A 21,226-nucleotide genomic window follows, 5' to 3' on the forward strand; every position below is an offset into this window, starting at 1 on the left:
TGTCAGACTCAAAGCATTCTTTTAAAAAAGAAGAAATAAGAAGACTGACTTCAAGCATTGTTTTTCTCCTTTGTTCTTCACTTACTGGCAGATAAGACAAGAAAGTAGTGAAGAAGTCCTGAACGCTTTTCACCAAATAAAAAAAGATATTGTAATACATTTTACGATATGTTTTATATTTTTAATGAAATCAAAAGTCTAAAATTATTCAAATAGAAAGTTAACAAGCTGTCTAACTACCTGCTACTTTAACTGTTCGGTTGAGTTCCTTTATAAGACCTAAGTATTCAATTTAAAAAGCTGCACATTTATTTCCAATTGTCATTAGTGTACTGTCAAGCTAATGTGTGCCTCAGATGTGCAGTTTTACCACCAATCTGTTGTGTAAACAAAAGAAGCCACATTTGTGATTTGGATTTTTGCAACTATTCTTTCAACATTTATTTTACTTATTTAGTAGGTTGTTTAGGCTAAGGCATTATAAGGCCTAAATAAATTAGAATTTCTCTCCACTGTCCAAAGAGGAATCACATAGCAATGATGTTTCTTATGGACTGACTGATATCTAATCTTTGCAGTTTTATATAGGTTTCCACTAGTAAAGGAATATACCAACGTAGTGGGATGGATTGAATTGAAAGTATTTGGAGGACTACGTGAAGTTGAGCTGTTTGTAGTGATCACAAAATGAAATCCATACAATCAAAAGAAAATCAGTTGGGACAAAAATGAACACTGTGATATTCATTGGTCTTACTAAAACTGCACATTGATGCTGATTTCATTACTACTCCTCATATTCTGTTTTGAAATATGCAGTGTTGTGTGGCTTTGGTGTTCTTTTTAATAACTTAGTTGTTTGGTGCAGCTTTTATACACAGCAGTCTATATAAAATAAATAAACTGGATATAGAATATGAAAAACTACTGCCACATGCAGTTTTTAATATTTTGTAATACATGTGGATTTTTTATATAAAAATGCACACCCAGAGAACGTTGGGACATATCCATTGGGAAAAAAGTGAAACAATCAGATCAATTTGCTCATTCACTTGTGTAAGACTTAACCTCCATCTGTAGTTGAATGACAATTTGTCTTTCAACCACTGTTGGATCGTAAATTTAGTATTCTGCCTGTTGAGTCTACAGTTGACACAGTTTGATAATTTACATTATACCATTAATTTGGTATAATGTTGCAACATCAGTATACTTTAAGAGAATTAACTGGCTGCAAACAGTGTAATTTAGTTCCCCTTACTGTCTTTGTAGGACAACAAAGCCATGAACATGTTCGGTATGGACCACATGTTGAAAGACGGCTGGAGTGGCTTCTACAGTCAGGGCTATATGTACTTTGACAACTGCTCCTCCCTCTTCTTACCAAAGGTTTGTGACCAAGACAAAGGTGTTATCTTATAATAAATAGTACATAAACAAAGGCTTACACAATTAATCATCACTATGTACATAAGTTTAAGCTCAGTGTTTGTTAGTGCTGCAGTTATCTAATGTTTGGGTATTTCAGGTAACTCCATAAAAACGTCTTTACTCTGTCATCTCACTTAGGTGTATTATGCAGACTTCAACCCATATCAGCCCCTCACTAGCCCAAAGGTGAGTCACTGATCATGGATGGATTGACCATAATATCTAAATACTCTGTAATATGAAGCATTGGGGTTGTTTTTAAAATTTGTTTGTGTTGTCTGTCCAATTTAACACTGTTCTTTGTTCTGGTTAGAGTGACCCATCAAATCAGACGCTTTTTTGGCCTGACAAGCCAGTAAGTACATGTTGTTATCACATTTAATGTAAATGTCTTTAAATATATGTTTTTATCAGGGCTCATATCGTAGCTCAAGTCCCATTGAGCTCCCGAGGGTCACAGTGGGAATAGTTTTTCCTGAACTTCTTTTGCATACCCCTTGGAACAGTTTGTGACCAGTCTAGTTATGATACACAGTCAGTTTAGAGTAACGATCTGGCATATGCTTCAGAATAGAGAGATGATCTGGCATGTTACGTTTATGCCTTTATTGTTTATTACTCCTTTTGTAAGGGGCAAGCTCTGACATTAATGCTGTTGTATCTGCTCTGTTTGGCTCTGGACTCTAATTGTAGTTGTTTCTGTGATGCTATGGATATGACTGTGGTAGCTGTATTGTGACTTCTCTTTACTGCTCCTACTAACATTAGCCAAGAAAGCACTGTAGCTGAGATTTCCTGGTTCTTCTATCCAATATGACAGATGTTATCATATTGTACACCACAAGTGTTCAGGAATAGCTTCTCCCACTCAGCACAGCCATGTCACCTCACTGCACAGCCCCTGCATTGATACACCCATTCAAAAACTAATATGTCACAGCTTTGGTCGTCATAGCAGTCAAAAGCCACAGCCATGGCTACAGACATAATCACAGTAACAGCAGCGACCAAAGCTGTAGCCATCCTGTAGCTATAGTTATGATCACATTGGCAGCCTGTCAGAATCGCAGCCACAGTGGCAGCCGGTTATGACAACGTGTAGGGAACAATTTTAACAAGCTTCCAGTAGTTATAGTAACATTTGCTGCTCTGAAACGGACAGAATCAGCCACAGTTGATGGTGCAATCACTCTAGCCTCGTGTCGTGAGGTAACCCAAATTCAAGTAATGCAAATTGTATTGCAAGCTAACGCAAAAGTATTGCGAGAGATCACATAAGTAATTCAGTATTACGATATCAAACCATGACCCCGGAAACATTCAGTTCTGTCTGATGCTTTTCAGATATTGAGGTAATGTCTTCATTTATGGTTTTAGTGGGTGTACATATAAAGTATAAATAACCCCTATCATAATTTGCTCACAATCATCTTTTTGCAGGATATCAGTGCAGTGGCCAAAGCTTGGGAGGACAGTCCATATCTGTTCATAGTGAAGGTGCAACCTTTGTACAGAGTTGAGGATGAAGACAACGCAGAGCACCTCAACTTTGCCTTTACAAGTGAGAAATCAATTCAGAAACATTAGAATGTATCGTATTTACTCAGTAGATACATTGGTAAATATAAAAGAGTAAAAAATCTAATAAGCGAGAAGTCAGAAGTTCCTTTTTTATTTTTCTCTCCCCAGTGGTAGTTGAGATGAAGAGACCACATGACTACTCTTCTCCAGCAGACTGGCCCCTGATGATGGTATATATTTAAAATGATATAAAGGGAGGGTTTTTAAATAAAAAGAAACAAGTCTTAAAGACAAATTATGGTTACGACTAAATCAAAACCATATTAGCCATAAAGGTTTTTAAATCAAAACATACAGAATATTTTACAAAACAGTCTTTCTGTTTCTGAAGCTTCCAGCCACATGTTGTGGCCTTCCTCATCGAACAGAGTTTCTCAGTGGAGTGGACTGTATGTGGTTGAAAGCTTTGGAAACAAAAAGTTATACCTTTGGTTGAGTTTCCAAGGCCAAGATTGAATCTTCAAGCTCAATATTCTGCACATATTATGCTTTTCTCTCTCTTCTTTCCATCACAGTTCTTCATGATCATGTGCATTGTGTATGTGCTGTTTGGGGCTCTCTGGCTCTTCTGGTGTGCCTGCTATTGGAGGGATCTGTTGCGGATCCAGTTCTGGATCGGTGCTGTCATCATCCTGGGCATGCTGGAAAAAGCTGTGTTTTACTCAGAATACCAGAGCATCCGTTACAAAGGAGACTACGGTTGGTTGATTTAATATATTGGCCTATCTGTGGAATAAGGTTTTTTCTCTTTTCTCTTACACTTTAGCCTGTTTATAATCGTCATTTTGTTTGTGTGTTTTTGTCTTCACAGTTCAAGGTGCTGTGATTTTTGCTGAGCTGCTCTCTGCACTCAAAAGATCTCTAGCCAGAATCCTGGTCCTCATTGTCAGTCTTGGTTATGGCATAGTCAAGTAAGTTCGCTCTTTTAAAACTGACCTGTTACCTCACGTTACCTCTATTACCATTTTAAGATAGTTTTAAATATTTATCCAGTGAAATGATGAGTCATTAGTCATTACAAATTGGGAGGACTTGCTGCTAATACTCTCATTTCATTTCATTTTTTCCCCTCACTTGTGTAGGCCCAGGTTGGGTACCACAGTGCACAGGCTGGTAGCTGTTGGGCTTCTCTACCTGCTCTTCTCCTCTGTGGAAGGTGTGCTAAGAGTGACTGGTGTAAGTACTGTTTTTTTTTAGTATTGACTATTAATAAATTAGGAAATGTTTGGTTTGCACTAGCAGTGACTACAGAGTGAACAGTGAAGCTGATATCAGTGATCTTAAATTAAAAACAGTGACGTTGGATTTACATGCTGCATCGTTTCCTATAGCCCTGGATATACTTAGATGTACTCATTTAGCTGACACTTTTATCCAAAGCGACTTACAATTGTTGTATATGTCAGATTTTGCGCGCCTCTGGAGCAACTAGGGGTTAAGTGTCTTGCTCAGGGACACAATGGTGAATGTGTCACAGTGGGGGATTGAATCCGGGTCTCTCACACCAAAGGCAGGCATTTTTTTGTGCGCCATCACCACCCCCGCCAGTACTTGATGGCTGCCACGCGTATCCTGCGTTCCTTTGGAGCGTAGCTTGTGCAATTCGCCAGGAATTAACACTACGTGTCCGCAAGATGCAATTACGCACATGAACGTGGGGGCAGTATGTCGATCTGACCGGCAGGTCAGCAGCTCTCCACTGTTCCACACACCAGCCCAGGTGGTGGCGGTAACGTTATGCAGTTGGTTTGCCAACCACCATTAAACCCAAAAGAAGAAGGTCAGTAGCAGACTTAAAAAAGGAGATTTATGGTGGGATGTTTACAATAAAACTCCTGAAACTAGTCGTTACGATGTCTCATTAAAATCACAACCTGCTCGAGTGTTGCTATGTTTGGTTAGTTTATGATGTGCAAATTCGGAGATTGTAAAGGAAGATAATCCGGTGTCACCAAGAGATGATCGGTCCTGATCTGCACCCTAGTGGATTCAGGTTTAATCCTCCAGTTACACGCAAAGTACGCAGGCAAGTAGGTGAACAATGCCGTTTGCATTGCCAATGCTTGAGTAAAATGTAAGTACATTAAATGGCTATTGCTGGAAAAAAATGCTGACCATAATTACGATCAACAGCGAGGTTTGAAATGATTTTAAATTAAAGGCAGCACTCTGCACAGTCTAAACTTAGCTTTAGATGACAGCGACGGGTAGATCCTGTTAGGTGGCATAAATAGCCTGCATGGTGCACCCAAATCTATATCAATCAAACCACCCAGTGAAGATATTGTATCCCAAAATATACTAAATGGATGAGAGAGGAAAAGGATTTAACACTGAGCCTAGCTTTCTCTGGGAGGCACATTCTTGCTGCTGTTTATTTCATTTAATTCACCATTTTCTGTGCCACAGATGAATTTCATACAGACAAATATAATGAACCCTCTGCATTTCAACTAGGGCAGATGGGACATTGTCTGATGCAGCCTCCACAGGCTGATTGAAGCTGATAGTGGTGGTGTATTTTTACATAAAACTCTTGCCTGGTGCAGCTTTCAAGGCACACTGTATAAATAAATTTGATCTGAGCAGAGAAGGCGATAGAGAGAGAAGGTTATGCAGGGATTCAGTCTCTGGGAGGCAGACAAGTGATGATAACAGAGAATGACAAATTTGATCTAAGAGTGATTTTCTAAAGCTGCCAGAGACACTGCAGAAAGTTCAAAAAGTCATAAAAACAGTTAAACAAACAACTCGTTTGGAGGGCGCTCCAAAGAGGGGAAACTTAAATCTTAACCAGATTTCAACACCAGCTTATCTCTGTAAAAGCACTTCATGATTAAGTAATTATTCTCTCTTTCAGTCACACACAGTTGCTGTTCTCTAGGTTCATGTTTTGTTTCGTTTGTAAAATCTGACTTTTGCCTCTTTTTTACAGGGTTTCTATGGGACGGTTGCCCTGGTGGCCAATCTCAGCCTCTCCCTTATTGACTCCTGTGTCATGTGGTGGATATCCTTTACCCAACCAGCCAAAATGGCTACTCAGGGCTAATCAGGATTTGTATTTCAGAAGCATTGCAGATACAAGCTTTTTATTATGGTTAAATTACTGTATATACAGTATATTTTCCTTAATTTGCATCTACATTTTCATCAGTCTGTCTCAAACCACTCGTCTCCTGAAGCTCCGCAGAAATGTAGTGAAACTCTCTTTGTATCAGCACTTTACCAACACTCTAATCTTCTCTGTTGTCGGTGAGTAGCAACTGCTCTGATATTGATTATCCTTTGTAGAGCTGTACCTGAGTTCAGAAACAGCTGCTCTATTATAATCTGTTTAAGGGGAACTCTACAGATTTTACACATTAAAGTCTGTTAACAGGTGTTGGGGCGTACCACTGAAAAAAGTTGTAAAAAGCATCGTATGGGTCCAGAGGGAGCTGGTTATATTGAGGCAACAACTGTTTGAAAATGGAAACATCTGGAGGTTCAAGAAGAAGAGTTTAAAAGAAGTGAGCTTACCAGACCTCTGTAGCACTTTCCTCATCTCAAACTGAAGCTAGTTGCTCGAGGTTACTTTAGGCGCTACGAGCATAACCCTGACCAAACTGTAAACACCTGAATTGCATTATGGTCAATGTCGGCACCAGGTTTTGACAGAGAAGAAAAATGGGTGGAATTAAAAAGTCAGCTTCACAGTTATTGTTATTTATGTCTTAGTTTTTTTAACTGTCTGTCATGAGTCTTGGAGTGCAATGCTAATTTGGTGGAGTATTCTTTTAGCAAGGTCAACATCTGAAACTAAAGTATTTCAGTTTCTATTTCTCTGTAAACAAAGGAGATATAATGCATTTATTAGTGAGCTTTAGAGGTGCTGTTAGCCGAATTTTATTACATTTGAACAGAGCCAGGCTAAGTGTTTCTATACCTTATGCTTAGCTAAGCTAATTTACTGCTGGCTCCTGCTATACATTTATGTACAGATGTAGGAGTGTATTGATCTCCTTATTTAACTCTCAGCAAGAAAGCTAATAAGCATATGAACAATTCCTTTAACATGCATGTCCTATACTGTTGCTTTTGATATATTAAAGTGTATAAATGCATTTGTATTTGTTTGCCAAACCTTTGGCAGAGATAACTTTTTCTAATTATTTTTTTCTGGGGGCTGTTGGTGAGCATTTGCATCTGGTTTACAGACATCAAAGTGACATGAGTGTTTACTTTGTGTCCACAGCTTCCATCATATTCATCATCTGGACCACCAAAGTTTTCAAGCTGGTAGACTGCCAGACGGTCAGTTTGTTTTCTGTTATTGATTGATTAGTCATTGTATTGTGTTCCGGTCCTGTGCCTTCATTAGATTTCTGTTTCTTGTTTATACAGAGATGAAAAGTGAACTGATAACAATGATCTCTGTGTTCACTGTTTTCTATTTTTATCCTTTCCACAGGGTTGGAGGGACTTGTGGGTAGACGATGCTTTCTGGCGTCTCCTGTTCTCCACCATTCTTCTGGTTATCATGGTGCTGCTGCGACCCTCTGCTAACAGCCAGAGGTCAGAGTCAATCTGGACCTGGGGCTGATTCTGGAGCCCATTTAAGGTTGTTAGTAGTTATATTTAAAATTTGGTTCTGTTTTATTTTAGGTTCTCCCATTCTCCTCTTATTGATGAAGATGATGAAGAGGAAGAGGCTAAGGAGCCCATGCTGAGTGAGGCATTTGGTAAGACTTACTATTCTCTCAATGACACCTGCATCAGACAGTATTTAGAATAGAAATAGGTGGAGTGGGATGCCCTGGCAACCAGAGAAATTGACTTTTAGATCTTATGTCCTCAGCTCATGGGCATCAGTTGCTATCAACACTTGAACACATTTGATGATTGCATTGTATGACTTGGCCTACTTTATACAATTCAAACATGCACAGTTAATTGTTGCGCTCTCTGCAACATGCATGTGGTTTTATGTATCTTAACCACTCTGCTACCAGGTGCCTGTGCTGTTTGTGGCCCCCGATCCTTTTGTCTCTGATAATTATGATTGATGTAGCATTTGTTTAATGTCATATTGTCAGTGTTTACGATCAGTCAACATGCTATTCAGTCAGCTAACCAGTATTGTCTTCTTGTAAACATGTTTGATATGCAGGCTAGCTAAAGTATCCAGTAAAAGCTAGATTTAATAGAGCAAATTTTTTTATATGAATATAGATATCAGCTGTTTGTCTAAATTTGCTGGAAGGCCTGTGATAAATGTACACATCTGCAAATAATTTAGGTCTGCTCACAATTTACCTCAGATCCCATAAAGACGACCGTGTTAACTGGGGCTATTGAGGCCATGATCTTAATCTCATCATGCAGATATGTGGAGAACAGATTATTTTAGAACTGCTACCCTTGTAAGCATATAATAATATAAATGGAAAATGGTTATCTTATAATCATATTATTGGACAAGAGACTTATGTGATTTCAATGGGCTTTTTTTCTCTCTCTATTTTTTTTATTATTTTTTAGAGGGAATGAAGATGAGAGGCTCAAAGCCTGACTCTAATGGCTCCCAGAAACTGTTGAGTAAAGAGGTGGGTCAACTGTCTCCTGTCAACATCTCTGTCCATTTATTGCTTTTTCACACATAATTTAATAATTTTGTATTTCTAAACTCTGCTTTTTCCAGGATGAAGACCTGAAATGGGTTGAGGAGAACATTCCTACAACTGTTGCCGATGTGTAAGTAAAGTCACTTTGAGCTGACACTCGTAGTGACAGTCTCTGCAGGCTCAAGGCTTCACAAAAACATACAGCCTTACGCAACCTGGAATTTGTGAGAATAAGGTATCGGCTTATAACGGTAATCCTTCTTAAAATGTCATATTATCTCAGTTTATGTAATTGTATGAATGCAGCTTACAGTACCTTATCAAGGACAGCTCAGGCTAGAAAGATATACTGTGTATACTCAAATAATATAATACTTAACACTTTGGGAATATAACACTTTGGGGGCACAAACAAGCTATAGAGAGTATCTTAAAGTGTTTGACCCAGGCCTGGACTGTGTGACTAAACTGACTGCCTCCTCCTCTGCATTTTTTCTCTTCATACAGAGCTCTCCCTGTAATGCTAGATGAGGAAGAGGTAAAGGGTCCTTTTACATTCCCTCTGCCAGTCCCATGATTTCCAATGACCTTTTTGTCTATTTAAAATGCTCCTGGTTATGACCTTTTTACTGTGCTGTCATTCCCCCAATCGCGTTACAGTGCATGTATTAATCTATGTTCTCTTTTTCCAGGAAATCCTGAAAACCAAGATGGAGAGATCCAAAATGGAATAGACGTAAAAGCGAGAAGATGACGTGAGAATAAATTGAAGGCAATTTCACTGAGGCGTCAATGAATGCGTTCTGAGTGGTCTGATTACCAAAAAATGTGGGCAAAGCTAACCGTTCCCTCCAGAGACTTTCCTTTTTTAATTTTATTTTACAGGTACAATGTAACACTAGAAAGCTCACAGAAGCATTAATTGTGTGTTTATATTAAGGCGGGACTGTGCAATCCGTAGTTAGATGGGTTGGCTGTTAATGTCATGATTGGCATTCTGTGAAGGGGGTGAAACTGAATCAATTACAAAGCACAGGACTTTGATAAATATTTTATTTGTTTCATAGATGTTTCTTCAGTAACACCAAAGTCAAGTCAAGCAGAAACTGGGTGAATTACGCGATGCCCTTGTGAAAAATAGACTATTTATCAAAATCCTGTCCTGTGGTTTTAAACTTTAATGGGGCGTGTGGTTTTATGAGCACTTGGGAGGAACATGAAAACATCTGAGAGAAGTTTCCTCACCTGCTTTTCCTCGCCTGAATTGCAGATCGCCTGATTGGTCAAATTTGTAAGACTGTGAGGACTGATTTCAAATCTGTTCAGGTACAAATTGGCGGATGTCTCAGCCAAGAAATCAGATGATTGAAAACACATGCTGAAAACGCCAAGTTATTATGCATAGTAAAATTATATTTGAGCAAACACAATGAATGAAACACTTGAACTGTAGGTTATCTTCAGAGGTGTACTGTGCCATAAATAAAATGCTGTTTTCAGTTTGTGTTTTATTGCACTATATATTTCATAGGTCACATAATGACGTATATTTAAAATTGAAATGAGCGAGCAACTTTATGGTATGATTAACCATTTAGCCAGATAACAAAAAACAAACAAAAAAAGTTTTAATGCTTTTACCTTACCAGTGAAGATTTCCTGAGCTCATTTCTTGTAGCTGCACCAACAAATTATATATGTAAGTCTTATTGTTAACACATAACTAACACTTTGTTGTCTGGCTAACTGAGTAATCCTGAACATGGATTACTCTATGTAAACAATACTGCATCAGTGAATATTGATACTTGAAGCATATCGCAGTTGTCAGGGTAAAACACACTACATCTGTGTTTTAAAGATTCTCGTGTTAACTGGAACATGCAGTACTGTTCTGGGCTGGGAGAATGAAACTCTTTCAAAGCCAAGTTAATACTATTGTAAACACAGTGTCGTCAGAAGTATTCATTTTGTACACATGAGCATTACACCAGATCACTTCTCTGAGATATTGTTATTTACACAGAACAGTTCAAGCAAGTGAAAATATGATTGTTTGGTCCTTAGTGAGTGGGGAAAATGTATGACTCTTATAAAAAATATTGTCCAGACCCGTTCTCATGCAGAAGCATAGACTGTGCAGAAGTAGTCATAACTCTAAACATAAGGATGTTTTTGTTTGTTTTTTTTCTATAAAAAGTTAAATTTTGTAGCATTTCACAAAGCAGTGATTTAGGTCCACTTCATGTTGTAAACTTTTTTTAGATATTAAATCACAAAACCCAACGATTGGCCTCAAAGATGTGGTTTGGGCCTAAATTTAGCTATACATGTAATTTACTGTATGTATGTAAACATTTCTCACTACACCTCCACTAACTAGGTCAGAGTACAGAAGCACAGGGTAGTTTAAAACATATATATATATAATGCACATGCTTAATCTTAATTTCAGATTTTTTTGAGCCTATCCCATTCACACTGCAAAATAATCTCGCCTTATTTGGCAGAATTATATCCCTGTCCTTGTGCAACCTACTGTAGTATGTGTGAATATTTTAAATTACTTAATTTATGGGGGGGGGTTTCAAGTCTTGTTGAGGATATTTTATTTTAAAGAGACACTAAACCCAATTTCTGAATGTGAGTCTGCATTGTAATGTGAAGCTGATGATATTGTATGGCTTTTTGCATATGTGCTGCAAATAAAATTTATATTGAAATTTGGTTATAATGTCAGTTTTGTGTGTATTTAAGTAGGTTCCTATTATTAAGCATATTGTTGTTTTTTTATATAATTGTTGCTAATAGATGCTACACATTGTTAGTTTTGGGTGGCTTAGACTGTTGTGAATTATTATTATTATTAACAACAATAATAATGTACCTTTTACTGTACAACTGAAAATTCCTTGTTATCAAAAGTAATTTTTTTGTATATTAAAATAACATGAAATTGATCAGAAATACAGGGTAGATTGTTAATGTTATAAACCAGTGGCAAAGAACAAGGCAGTTTCAGCCCTATTCTTTTCTTTTTACTGGCCGATCTGAGATAAGGCTATTCTTTGCAACTCTCTCTAGAAGGACCAGCATCTTCATTTCTCAGACCGAGAATAAACTGACCAGTTTGAGAAGAAAGTTATTTGTTTCTGGCCATTTTGAGCCTGTAATAGAACCCACAAATGCTGATGCTCCAAATACTCAAGTAGTATAAAAAAGGCCAGTTTTGTTGTTTCATTAATCAGCACAGAAGTTTTTTAAGATGTGCCACCATGATTGCAAAAGGGTTTTCTAATGATCATTTAGCCTTTTAAAATGATAAACTTTGATTAGCAAACACAACATGCCACTGGAGCACAGGGCTGACGGTTGCTGATAATGGGCATCTGTATGCCTCTGTAGATAATCCATTACAAATCAGCCGTTTGCAGCAACATTAGTCATTTACAATATTAACAATGTCTACACTGTATTTCTTATCAATTTCATGTTATTTTAATGGTCAAAAAAACAAAAATATATATAAATATTATCAATTTGATGTTATTTTAATGGTCAAAAAAACAAATATATATATAAATATTGTAAAACAAATACAAGCGCCCACAAACCTTTGAACGATAATGTATACTGTATGTATCTTAAAACAACTTAACCATTACAAAAACATTAGCAGAAACATTAAAGTGATTTAAAAAGACAAGACATACTGAAAACAAAACAACAAATATAAAAGAAGGAAGTGTAATCAGGAATTAAAACCAAGTATTTTTATGATTTGATGCACCTAAGTGCTTTCTAAAAAAAATGGAGGTAAAAAAAAAATCTCTAATGTTTCAATATCACACAGACTGTACAGCAGTTTCCAGTCTTTATTTTCGACAGGTAAATGATTGTTTTTAAAAATCCATGAATAAAAGTGTATAAAAATAAAACTGTATGGCTGAAACTACAAATTTAGTCAAGCTGTACCTTTAATGAGTTCCTCGTGAGTGTACTGACTTCTGTCACGTGCCTGTCAAACCACATTCTCTCGCGCAGCCGTCGTCAACACAGCTGAGGAAGTATCAAGAAGCTAACCTGGCTAACGAAAACTAACCGCTACGGCCAATGCAGCGGTTACTGTTTGTATTAAGTTAACTGAAGGTTGTGTTTGTCTTTTACCGACAAAGTGATTGACTGCCTTTGTTCAAGTTTCAGCCAGCATGGAGTGAGAGGGAACAATGTTTGGGAGCAGAAGTCGTTGCTTGCTAACTTCTAAGCTAGCAGGCTAACAACCAGCTGTTGTTTTGGTCGGAAAGCTAGGTGGCTAACAAGCCAAACTGCATAGCATTAAAAAAGTGTGCGATACCAGGCGTACCAGACAAGATTTCCTCATTGCCTGTCGAAACACGGAACTGCTCAGTCGGTTAATGGCGATACATAAAGGCGTACCATCCTGACAGATTTATCAGCGGTCAGTCGGTCAGCTGTTGCCCAGCAGGCGTCAACTCCGTGTGGGATTGATCCATCAGTGCCGTCTGTAATTGAATCAGCAATATTACTTCAAGATGCATGACGCATATGAATCAGTGCCTATTTTGGAAAAGCTTCCCCTTCAAATTGACTGTCTTGCTGCCTGGGGTAAGTTGTTGACACTTGTTTGTTGTTTATATAAAAGGGAGAGTCCAGATTTATCAACATGAGGACTTAAGTCCAATAAATGTACCAGATGTAGCCAAACAGACCTATTTTCATCTGCAGTCACTGGCTGGTTGATAGCATAACAGACAGTACTGTAAAACTTCAATTAAAAGCCTTGTCCTAATTAGACGCCTGTCCCTTTTCCTGGCCTGGTTTGGCTACTCATATTGATAAATAAAAACAGGTCTCAATTAGAAGTTTTCTGGATTTATACAACCTCTGAAAGCCCATTGGGTCACTTGCTTGAGCTAGCTCTAAGCTGCTTAGATTGTGCATACAAATATAAATGTTTAAACATTTGTCAGTATGGACATGCTACACATCATTTGATCGGTTAGATTCTCCACTATTGAATTGTTTAGTTCAATGATCACCAATATATTATTCATTCAGATTTACAGGCATAGTAAAGGCCTGCCCCAAATATAGGCAGGGTGAGTCCAGCGATTTAAGCAAATAAAAGCTTGGGCGATTAATTGATGTTTTACGTATTAAAACATACACAGGCTCATAAGTACAACACAGAACACAGAAGCATAGATAATGCAAAAAAGCATGAATCGCATAAAAAGAGATCACATAAGCAGAGATCACATAAGCAGAGACATAATTACACAAGCACAAATATTATGACACATAAAAGACATCAGCATATACGCACAAACAATTCGTAAAAACAATGATAGAGGCACTACTTTATGTATAGTGCGATATGTTTATGCAACTTTTTTATTCTTCGACACTGGTCCCTCTAGGTGTGTATTAAACTTAAGACCGCATCATTTGAACTGTCAGAACCTTACTCTTCAGTTTTTCTTCCCACAGAGGACTGGCTACTTGTGGGAACAAAGCCAGGACATCTTCTTCTCTACCGAATAAAGAAGGATGCAGGTAGGAAGAGCCAAGGGGATGTGGGATGCAACTGATTCCTTTGCAGTCCTTCTTAACTTACTGTTGCCCGCATCAAATAAAAGTTAGTCATTGATAAACATGTCTCTTTTCCCCTTAGGCACCAACCGGTTTGAGGTAACACTGGAAAAATCCAATAAGAACTTCTCCAAGAAGATTCAGCAGGTAGATAAGACTGCAGAATGAGGTTTAGGATAACCCCAGACTAATTTCTGCACAAATCAAAAACACTGTGGGGAAGATGTCTGGTGAGGGAACTCAAGCACTTTCAATGTGTAGTACTACATTCTGTATTGCCCTGTTATAATTAATATTCGCACTGTCTGATCTAAATTCGGCTCTTAATTGCCAATGGCATACTCCCTCTCGTGGAATGAATCTGGAAATCCCACACATCTGAAGACCCATCCACATGCCAACTTACATACCAAAGATGATTAATGTGATTGGGATGATTTCAAATTGTGTGGTTAAAACTTCTCATGCTTACAGATAGCCCCAGGCAAAGTGGGTGAAACAGCTGAGCTCTAGTTTTTTTTTCATCCCAGGTGTGATGTATTGTTAAAGAGGTCATATTGTGTTTTATGCTTTATTGTTTCATATATATTTTTTGTACATGTAAAAAGTTTCCAAAGTGAAAAAAACCCAAACAGTGCGGTCAACACACAGGGTGAAAAGAGGAGCTGCAGCAATGTGCATTATGACAAAAATATGGTGTTTTCTGAAAATGAAACCATGTAAACCTGTTCAGCTACAACCGCTAAATAAAATTATGAACCTGAATATGCATAATGTGACCACTTTACTGTCCACATGGGTGCCTGGTTGTTCTTGGAGTAATTTGTTTCAAACCTTTTATTTGTGTTTCTTACTCTTTCCACAGCTCTACGTTGTCTCACAGTACAAAATACTTGTCAGTCTTCTTGGTAAGTTTCTCTCCCTAATTAATAAATAGATAATAATTAAAAAGAACATACTAGTTAGTCAAACCTTTTCAGCCTTGAAACTGCCAATATTTTTGTGTATTGACACAAAACATAGCATTCATCTATTAACAGATACAGAGTAATCTTTTTTTCTCCTGCAGAAAACAACATCCACGTCCATGACCTCCTGACCTTCCAGCAGATCACTGTGTTGTCCAAAGCCAAAGGAGCCACGCTCTTCGCCTGTGACTTGCAGGTTGATTACAATCCCCTTGCAGTTTAGGATTTCAGGCACTGTTCCAGCAGTATTATTACTGTACAGTATTGCTATCATATTCATTGATTTGAATTATTCCCATTCTAAATCTTTCTGCTGAGAACAGTTTTCACCTAGACAGGATGTACAATGTTGTAATTATACAGCTATAAGTTAGTGGACTGGTTAAGAGAAAAGGCAGATGAGTAGAGCTGTTTTATGACCAGGGATTCAGTTTTATCAAATGGCTTTGAGTTGGGTCATAAGCAGTGTTTTTACATGTATAGACCAATTTGCTGCAACTCTTTTAGCGTTTTGAATACGTGTTTTCTACGTTACAGCCAGCCTTTTAATTTTTGCAATTAATTTCAAAAAAACCTTTAAAGGATTAAGACAGCTAATCCATAATATTTATTACATTTTTAGTAATGCTTGAATTAACAAAAGCAAATAAAGAGCAGGAGACTTACGAGTAGTTACAATCCTACATGCAGACGCAATGCATGTCAAGTTCATTGTATTTCCTTAGGCTGAATCAGCATATCTTACTTGCTGCTGCCTCCCACCAGCACATAAACACACTACACTTTTTAAACCAGCCCCCTATTTCAGAGTTTAAAATATCCTTGACAAGAATAAAAAGCGATGTGATGATATCATTGTGATGGATTACCAAGCTCAAGCATGTGTTAAGTTTCTGTTAGCTGATTTTTTTTTTACTGTATTAAATTCAGTTTGGAAACACATTTAGATATCTATACAACAATATGTTTTGTTCCACAGTAATGTAAGATACACACAATTTGCAGTAAATGGGCTAAAATATACAAAAATGTGTTGTGATTCCCTTAAAGTTTTATGGCACAGTCAAAGACAGTCATAACAATAATAATGATTCTTTTGTTTCCACATTTCTGTGTTATACTTGTGTTTTCCCTGATTTGAAGTCATGAATTGTATATTTTGTCTATTTTGTCCTCAGCTAACCAGCTCTGGAGAGGAAAGGTTGAGAATGTGTGTTGCTGTAAAAAAGAAACTCCAGCTGTATTACTGGAAAGATAGAGAGTTCCACGAACTGCAGGTTAAAAAATATATATATTTGAGATGTGACTCACTGCAGTATGATCCAAGCTTAGTCTTTTTTTCCAACCCTTTGAAACATTAAGACATTGTAATGTTTTCTTTTTGTCTGTCAGGGGGACTTCGGTGCTCCAGATATTCCAAAGTCCATGGCTTGGTGTGAAAACTCCATATGTGTTGGTTTCAAAAGAGACTATTACCTCATTCGGGTATGTGCCACAGAAAAGGAGAACACTTTCACAAGTTTCATTCAGCTTTACTTATAAGTTGGTACTTACAACTTAAAGTGATACTCCACCCATAATCTACCTTTTGAACATAAAAACATTGTCCCTTGTCGATATGCAAGAAGGCTGTAAAAAGGTTTGTAGTGTGTTTCTTAACAGAGAAGAGAGGCTGTAGTGACAGTTTTTCATCGAAGTATGAAACATCCATAGAAACCATTTAAACCATGGCTGCAGCAGAATTCACTTCCCCACTGTCAGGCTCAGTTTTTGTCATGTTTTGTCATATTGCTAAAATCACTGTATAAGTCTCGGTCTTCAGCAATTCATGTGTACCTTTTGGACTTGGCTGGACTTCGTCATGACTCTTTTATTCTTTGTGAAGGGGCAAACTACAAACATTTTGAAGGTGCCTTTCAAGTATTTCATTGACAGGTTTTGGAAGGAGTATGACTTTAAAATTATCTTTTTATATCGCTTCTGAAAAGTTTAGAAGCAGGCTGTTATATAATTAGTTCCTGTCTGTTTTATTGTCCTTAAATTTATTTGTGTGTTTATTTTGGGCTTCTTTCTTTGTATTTATTTCTCTTGTTATTCTTATTATCAACGAATATTTGGTAGTGTTATTGCTAGTTTAATCATCTTCTCTGTAATGTTGTTTTATTGCTTGTCTAAAGTACTTTATAATTGACCTTACAAATGAAGTTTGTAAGATGTTATTAATAAGTTCTATATCTTCTGACTCACTCGTTCTATCTCTCCTGTCAACCAGATGGATGGCCGTGGCTCCATCAAGGAGCTCTTCCCCACTGGGAAACAGTTGGAGCCTCTGGTTGCCCCACTTGCTGATGGGAAGGTGGCGGTTGGTCAGGATGACCTAACTGTAGTTCTGAATGAAGAGGGCGTTTGCACTCAGAAGTGTGCCCTGAATTGGACAGACATCCCTATAGCAATGGGTAAGAAAGAGCCACAACAACTAATACTATGAAGACATTTTCAAATTCCTCTGTTTCTACACTTACTGTAGTTATTTTTATTTAGCTGTGTCCATTTTCTGCGACTAGTTTGTAGTTTGGTGTTATATTTTTGCTTATATGCAAAAGCTAATACATACCCAGTCGAAGTTGCTGTTTCTATCCTTTTATGACTCTTGATGTCTTTGCTAGAGGTAACTTGTGTTGGATATCAGTAGGAACTGACAGCAAAGTCAGAAGGACACACGCATGCTGAGTAACGAGCCAAAAATCCACCCCAGCTCTCTATGTGGGTTAGTCTTCCAGATAACACTGAAGGTGTTCAGCCAAAATGTGTCACCCCTGGCAGTCGATTTCACTCAGGAACACAATCAGCTTAATTTCTTTGTTATGCTTTCTTATCAGACTTTCTAAACCATAAAACCTTCAAATAAAGTCACAGCATTAGAGTTTTTAGTATCTCAAAAGTTGATTTTGCTGTAAATTATTACACTAGATGCAATTTTATTGTCATTGCTCAGACTACAAGTACTGGACAACAATATGCAGTTTAGCATCTAACCAGAAAGGAAAAATCAGTTAAATTCAGAGTAATGTACATATGTATAGAAGTAATATATAAATAACAGTGAGGGGTAGATATGTATGGTATGTTATGTATTGTATTTTACGTATGTATACAGTTTTAACAGTACAATCAGTATGAACAGAGTTAAATAAATACACCAGGATATATACAACATGAGCAGCGGTTACAGCGGGCATGCAGGTATAAGAATAAACCTATAGTGCAGGTATAAGTAAGAGTGATGCTATTAGTAGATATTAGTAGACATATACAGAATAAACAGCTGGATCTGTGGTGTAAACACTATAGGTCAGATATGTACAATATAAGTATTATAAATATGAATACACTAAAGGGTAAAAAAATACAATAGGGAGTTCCCTCTCCAATTTCAAAGATCATTATCAGAGCTATATTGAGCCCGATCCGATCCTTTGTTTTATGTCAGCTTCCTGTCACACAGATGTTTTTACTTGTGAAGCGTTCATCGAGAGCAACGCAACAAGAGCAGCCGTCCTTAGCTCTTCACTGTTTGTCTCTCCTCCACTCTGCTGAGTTGTGTGTGTGTGTGTGTAAGCGCAGACGCTGAGCCACACCTGCGGGGGAAAGCACACACCATGAACTACAGCAAAACGCAGTATGAGACTGAATGAGTATATATGTTATTTTCCTAATTTATGTGCACTCTGTTCATTTCAGCTCAATATGAGAGACTCCTGCGTTTTGCTGTCATCTAAATGGTGCATGATGTTTCACTGCGGGTGAGGAGAAACTAGCACTGCAAGTTCACCATTAGCCCTGTGAGCAAAAAGTAAAAATAAACAGTTAATTCCGGTAACTCAGGCAAAGTCTGCTCTGAAGCATCAAACACTGGAGGACCCTTTAAAAATAGAAATAGAAAATAGAAATGGAAAATCCCTTGAGACAGCGACAAGGCCAAAAGGATTATTTTCATTTATTTTATTTTGTAAAAGAAATAAAATTGAGGAACAGCTTGAACGCAGGCATTTTTTTCTTAATGCAATGCAGAGCTTTTCAGTTGTACATTGGGTACTAGAAGTGTGCTCTGTGCGCCTGTATTATCTGGGAAAGTAGAAATATCTGATCATGACTCTGATTGGGATTTTGGTGGATACTCAACATTAAATGACTAGGATTGAGATTGGGGGTAAAAGGGACAGTATTGGTATAAGAGAGCATAAGTAGGCGTATGTGTAAAACATAGTCGGCATCTAATTGGAATTCTTTCAGCACGAGCGTGAGCATCATCTGAAATGAATCTCCTTCCTCTTTGGAGAAGTTTCAGTACATGTTCTGTTAGCTAATAGCCTGATAGCTAGCTAATAGTAAGCATTTATGGATCTGTATAAAGTATTCAGTATGCTACTATTTGATTACACTGACTGGTTAAGAAATGTTATGTATGTTGACTATGCCTGTGCCTAAAAGTACAGTTTATTCTATTCTTTATACTGGTTGAGCAGGGTTTTTTTTAATAGCAGTAAGTGGATATTAAAACAAATACCTGATGAAGCTTTTGGCGTCAATACTACCATTGTTTTGCCAGTTGTTGTCATCCAGCTGCTGTCTGTCTTTTCTTTTCTCTTCTTTAAGCTTTCCTTCCCCTGTCCAAAGTCTTTATTTCCACTCTGACCTGTGCTGCTGTTTTCCACATGTCAAAAGAGGAAACATCAGTTTAGAACAGCATTGTTATCCCGTGACTAAGATACCACAGGTCTGGGTTACTAATGAGCTTTGTGACAGAAGTGATGCAGATGAGTTCTCACGTTGTTTTAAATGCTGCTCTTTCTGCGCACATGGGATGCAGACAGGGACAATATGAAGGGGGAAATGAAGCCTCCAAGCAGTGCTTTCATACAGTTTGCAATTTCCTTGTTTTGATATAGTCAACATTGTGGCTTTGGCGCGCATTAGCTAAAGATGAGTGCTGGTCACTTTAAAATATATCTAGCAGACCGTCCTAAATGTTTATGGCTGGAGCAGAGGGCCTCCGCTCTGCCCTGTGGCTGTAGTCTGTCCCATACCCAGATCCCAACCTCAGACCTGTCTAGAGAGCGGTCTCCAGCTGGATTTCCTGCTTCATTAGCCTCAAGGGTTCACTCCATAATCACAGCTGAGGCACCTGTTCTCAAAACTGAGAGTTTAGGCTGGGTGGACATAAAAACTCTCAAATACAAAGTGTATTAAATGATTACTGGATCAACAACTATTCCATCAAAATTTTTTAAAGTAAATATGCCATCCATTCACTGGTTCCTGCTTCATCAGTGGGTTCACTACTTCTGTTCTCTGTTTTTATATCATTGTAAAATAAAGACTGTTTGTCAAACAAAATAAGCATTTTGAATATATCATGTTGGCTTCTGGGAAATTATAGTGGTCATTTCCTTGTATTTTATAATCATGTTAGAGATGACATGTTAGAGACTAAACAATTGATTGAGACAATACATAGAAGATTGGGTAAGATGATGAAAGTAAGAAAAAATAGTCTTTTGACTTCTTAATGTTGGAATGACACTTTTAGAGCCAAGTATATCAACACTGCAACAAAATATATTGTTTATATTGCTAACTGCAACTTTGCTGGTTTGTTTCCAGCTAATATATATATATTCATTTTATAAGTATTATATTATTTCACAAAAATATCTGGCTGTGATGTTTTAGTGACACCTCTGCTTTGGTTGATGTGCACACGACACTCTTGCCTTTTTTCAAATGTTCTCAGAGCACCAGCCTCCATACATCATAGCTGTTCTTCCTCGGTACGTGGAGATCCGGACCTTCGAGCCAAGGCTGCTGGTGCAGAGTGTGGAGCTCCAGAGACCTCGCTTCATCACTTCAGCAGGGTGAGGCAGTCCTCTGTGAATTTTTGTTGTCTAATTAATTAATTGTCAAGGGACTTTTTGGACAAATTGCAGTTACAATACCTAATTCTGACCAAACTGTAGTACAAACAGA

The 21,226-nt window shown here is 37.7% G+C and overlaps 2 protein-coding genes across 4 annotated transcripts in view; both read left to right on the forward strand.

Moving 5' to 3' along the window:
• LOC123978773 (transmembrane protein 87A-like) overlaps positions 1–11,345 on the forward strand; it is a 17,904-nt gene extending 6,559 nt beyond the window's left edge. For both annotated transcript variants that reach the window (XM_046062235.1, XM_046062234.1), the window contains 17 exons: positions 1,276–1,392; positions 1,573–1,620; positions 1,748–1,789; positions 2,875–2,995; positions 3,124–3,185; positions 3,531–3,714; positions 3,827–3,926; positions 4,098–4,191; positions 5,951–6,022; positions 6,159–6,267; positions 7,250–7,308; positions 7,466–7,569; positions 7,660–7,736; positions 8,536–8,600; positions 8,696–8,748; positions 9,126–9,156; positions 9,311–11,345. In XM_046062235.1, coding sequence (XP_045918191.1) covers positions 1,276–1,392; positions 1,573–1,620; positions 1,748–1,789; positions 2,875–2,995; positions 3,124–3,185; positions 3,531–3,714; positions 3,827–3,926; positions 4,098–4,191; positions 5,951–6,022; positions 6,159–6,267; positions 7,250–7,308; positions 7,466–7,569; positions 7,660–7,736; positions 8,536–8,600; positions 8,696–8,748; positions 9,126–9,156; positions 9,311–9,352 — 1,380 coding nt within the window. In that variant the 3' untranslated portion in view covers positions 9,353–11,345. The remainder of the gene's footprint in view (positions 1–1,275; positions 1,393–1,572; positions 1,621–1,747; positions 1,790–2,874; positions 2,996–3,123; positions 3,186–3,530; positions 3,715–3,826; positions 3,927–4,097; positions 4,192–5,950; positions 6,023–6,158; positions 6,268–7,249; positions 7,309–7,465; positions 7,570–7,659; positions 7,737–8,535; positions 8,601–8,695; positions 8,749–9,125; positions 9,157–9,310) is intronic.
• A 1,291-nt stretch (positions 11,346–12,636) lies between these two features.
• Positions 12,637–21,226, forward strand: part of vps39 (VPS39 subunit of HOPS complex) — a 29,267-nt gene continuing 20,677 nt past the window's right edge. For both annotated transcript variants that reach the window (XM_046062237.1, XM_046062238.1), the window contains exons 1-9: positions 12,637–13,244; positions 14,130–14,195; positions 14,314–14,378; positions 15,097–15,139; positions 15,301–15,395; positions 16,378–16,476; positions 16,592–16,684; positions 17,472–17,655; positions 20,994–21,114. In XM_046062237.1, coding sequence (XP_045918193.1) covers positions 13,172–13,244; positions 14,130–14,195; positions 14,314–14,378; positions 15,097–15,139; positions 15,301–15,395; positions 16,378–16,476; positions 16,592–16,684; positions 17,472–17,655; positions 20,994–21,114 — 839 coding nt within the window. In that variant the 5' untranslated portion in view covers positions 12,637–13,171. The remainder of the gene's footprint in view (positions 13,245–14,129; positions 14,196–14,313; positions 14,379–15,096; positions 15,140–15,300; positions 15,396–16,377; positions 16,477–16,591; positions 16,685–17,471; positions 17,656–20,993; positions 21,115–21,226) is intronic.

This window comes from Micropterus dolomieu, linkage group LG11 (genome assembly GCF_021292245.1).
Source record: "Micropterus dolomieu isolate WLL.071019.BEF.003 ecotype Adirondacks linkage group LG11, ASM2129224v1, whole genome shotgun sequence".
Classification (NCBI taxonomy): Eukaryota; Metazoa; Chordata; class Actinopteri; order Centrarchiformes; family Centrarchidae; genus Micropterus; species Micropterus dolomieu.